Below are 895 nucleotides of genomic sequence, written 5' to 3'. Positions count from 1 at the left end.
AGGCTAGAGACGGTCAAGTTAAGGTAAAGGGTTTGGTGTAGGTTAGGATTAGATATTAGGTGAGATTTGGTTAAGATCTGTTAAAGGGTTAGGTGTAGCTTAACCCTAGGTTAATGTGTTAGGTTAGAAATGGTAAGTTTAGATATTAGCCTAGAGAGGGTAGGTTTGGATAATGGGTTATTGTGTGTTGAAGGTCAGGGAAAGACTCTGTAAAGGAAGCAATGCATCATGGGAATACCCACCCCTGGAGTCCATCTACGTGCGCGCTAAAGCGCACCAGGTCTTGTCCTACAGGCTCCGCTCCCATCAGCGTCAAAGCTCGCTCCGTTTCTCCTGTCTCTTCTCACCATCCCAGCTTGATCTTTCTCCTTCTGTCTCTCTAGCTTCCGCTACCTTTATCTTTCATTCACTAAATATATAAATATATATCTTTATCTTTGTTGAATCCTCTCCACTCTCCCTTCGGCCTAATTTGCAGTGTCTGCGCTCGTCTGGATTGGCCGTGCGCGCCATGCGTTCCCTCACATCTCGTGTAGTGTGCCAAGTCGTCTGATCCTTCAAACACTTCCGTTCCTGCCGCCGCTGCCAGCCGCTGCTGATACCGTTTATGAATCATTTCCGTTTCAACATCTCTTTTCTGTTTCTCTTCCCTTCTCTCCTCTCAGCAAAGCCAGACCTCTCTGAAAACACACACAGGCCTCTGTGTAAGCACGTGTGTGTGGGTGTCTATGTGTGCTTGTGCATGTGTATGTATGCGTGTGCGTTTGTGCGTGCGTGCGCATGCCTGTTTGTGTGTGTGTGTGTGTGTGTGTGTGTGTGTGTGTGTGTGTATGTATGCGTGTGCGTTTGTGCGTGTGTTAGTGTGTTAGTACAAAGATAGGCCTAGTTCTGCTGC

General features: G+C 47.4%; 1 protein-coding gene across 1 annotated transcript in view; it reads left to right on the top strand.

The window, feature by feature from the left end:
• fip1l1a (FIP1 like 1a (S. cerevisiae)) overlaps window positions 1–684 on the top strand; it is a 13,534-nt gene extending 12,850 nt beyond the window's left edge. Inside the window, exon 13 of the mRNA XM_030372876.1 lies at window positions 666–684. Coding sequence (XP_030228736.1) covers window positions 666–684 — 19 coding nt within the window. The remainder of the gene's footprint in view (window positions 1–665) is intronic.
• The last annotated feature ends 211 nt before the right edge of the window (window positions 685–895 follow it).

Source organism: Gadus morhua, chromosome 12 (assembly GCF_902167405.1).
Source record: "Gadus morhua chromosome 12, gadMor3.0, whole genome shotgun sequence".
NCBI classification, from domain to species: domain Eukaryota; kingdom Metazoa; phylum Chordata; class Actinopteri; order Gadiformes; family Gadidae; genus Gadus; species Gadus morhua.
The sequence above is the reverse complement of the archived record's forward strand: the minus strand, read 5'-3'. Positions and strand labels throughout refer to the sequence as shown.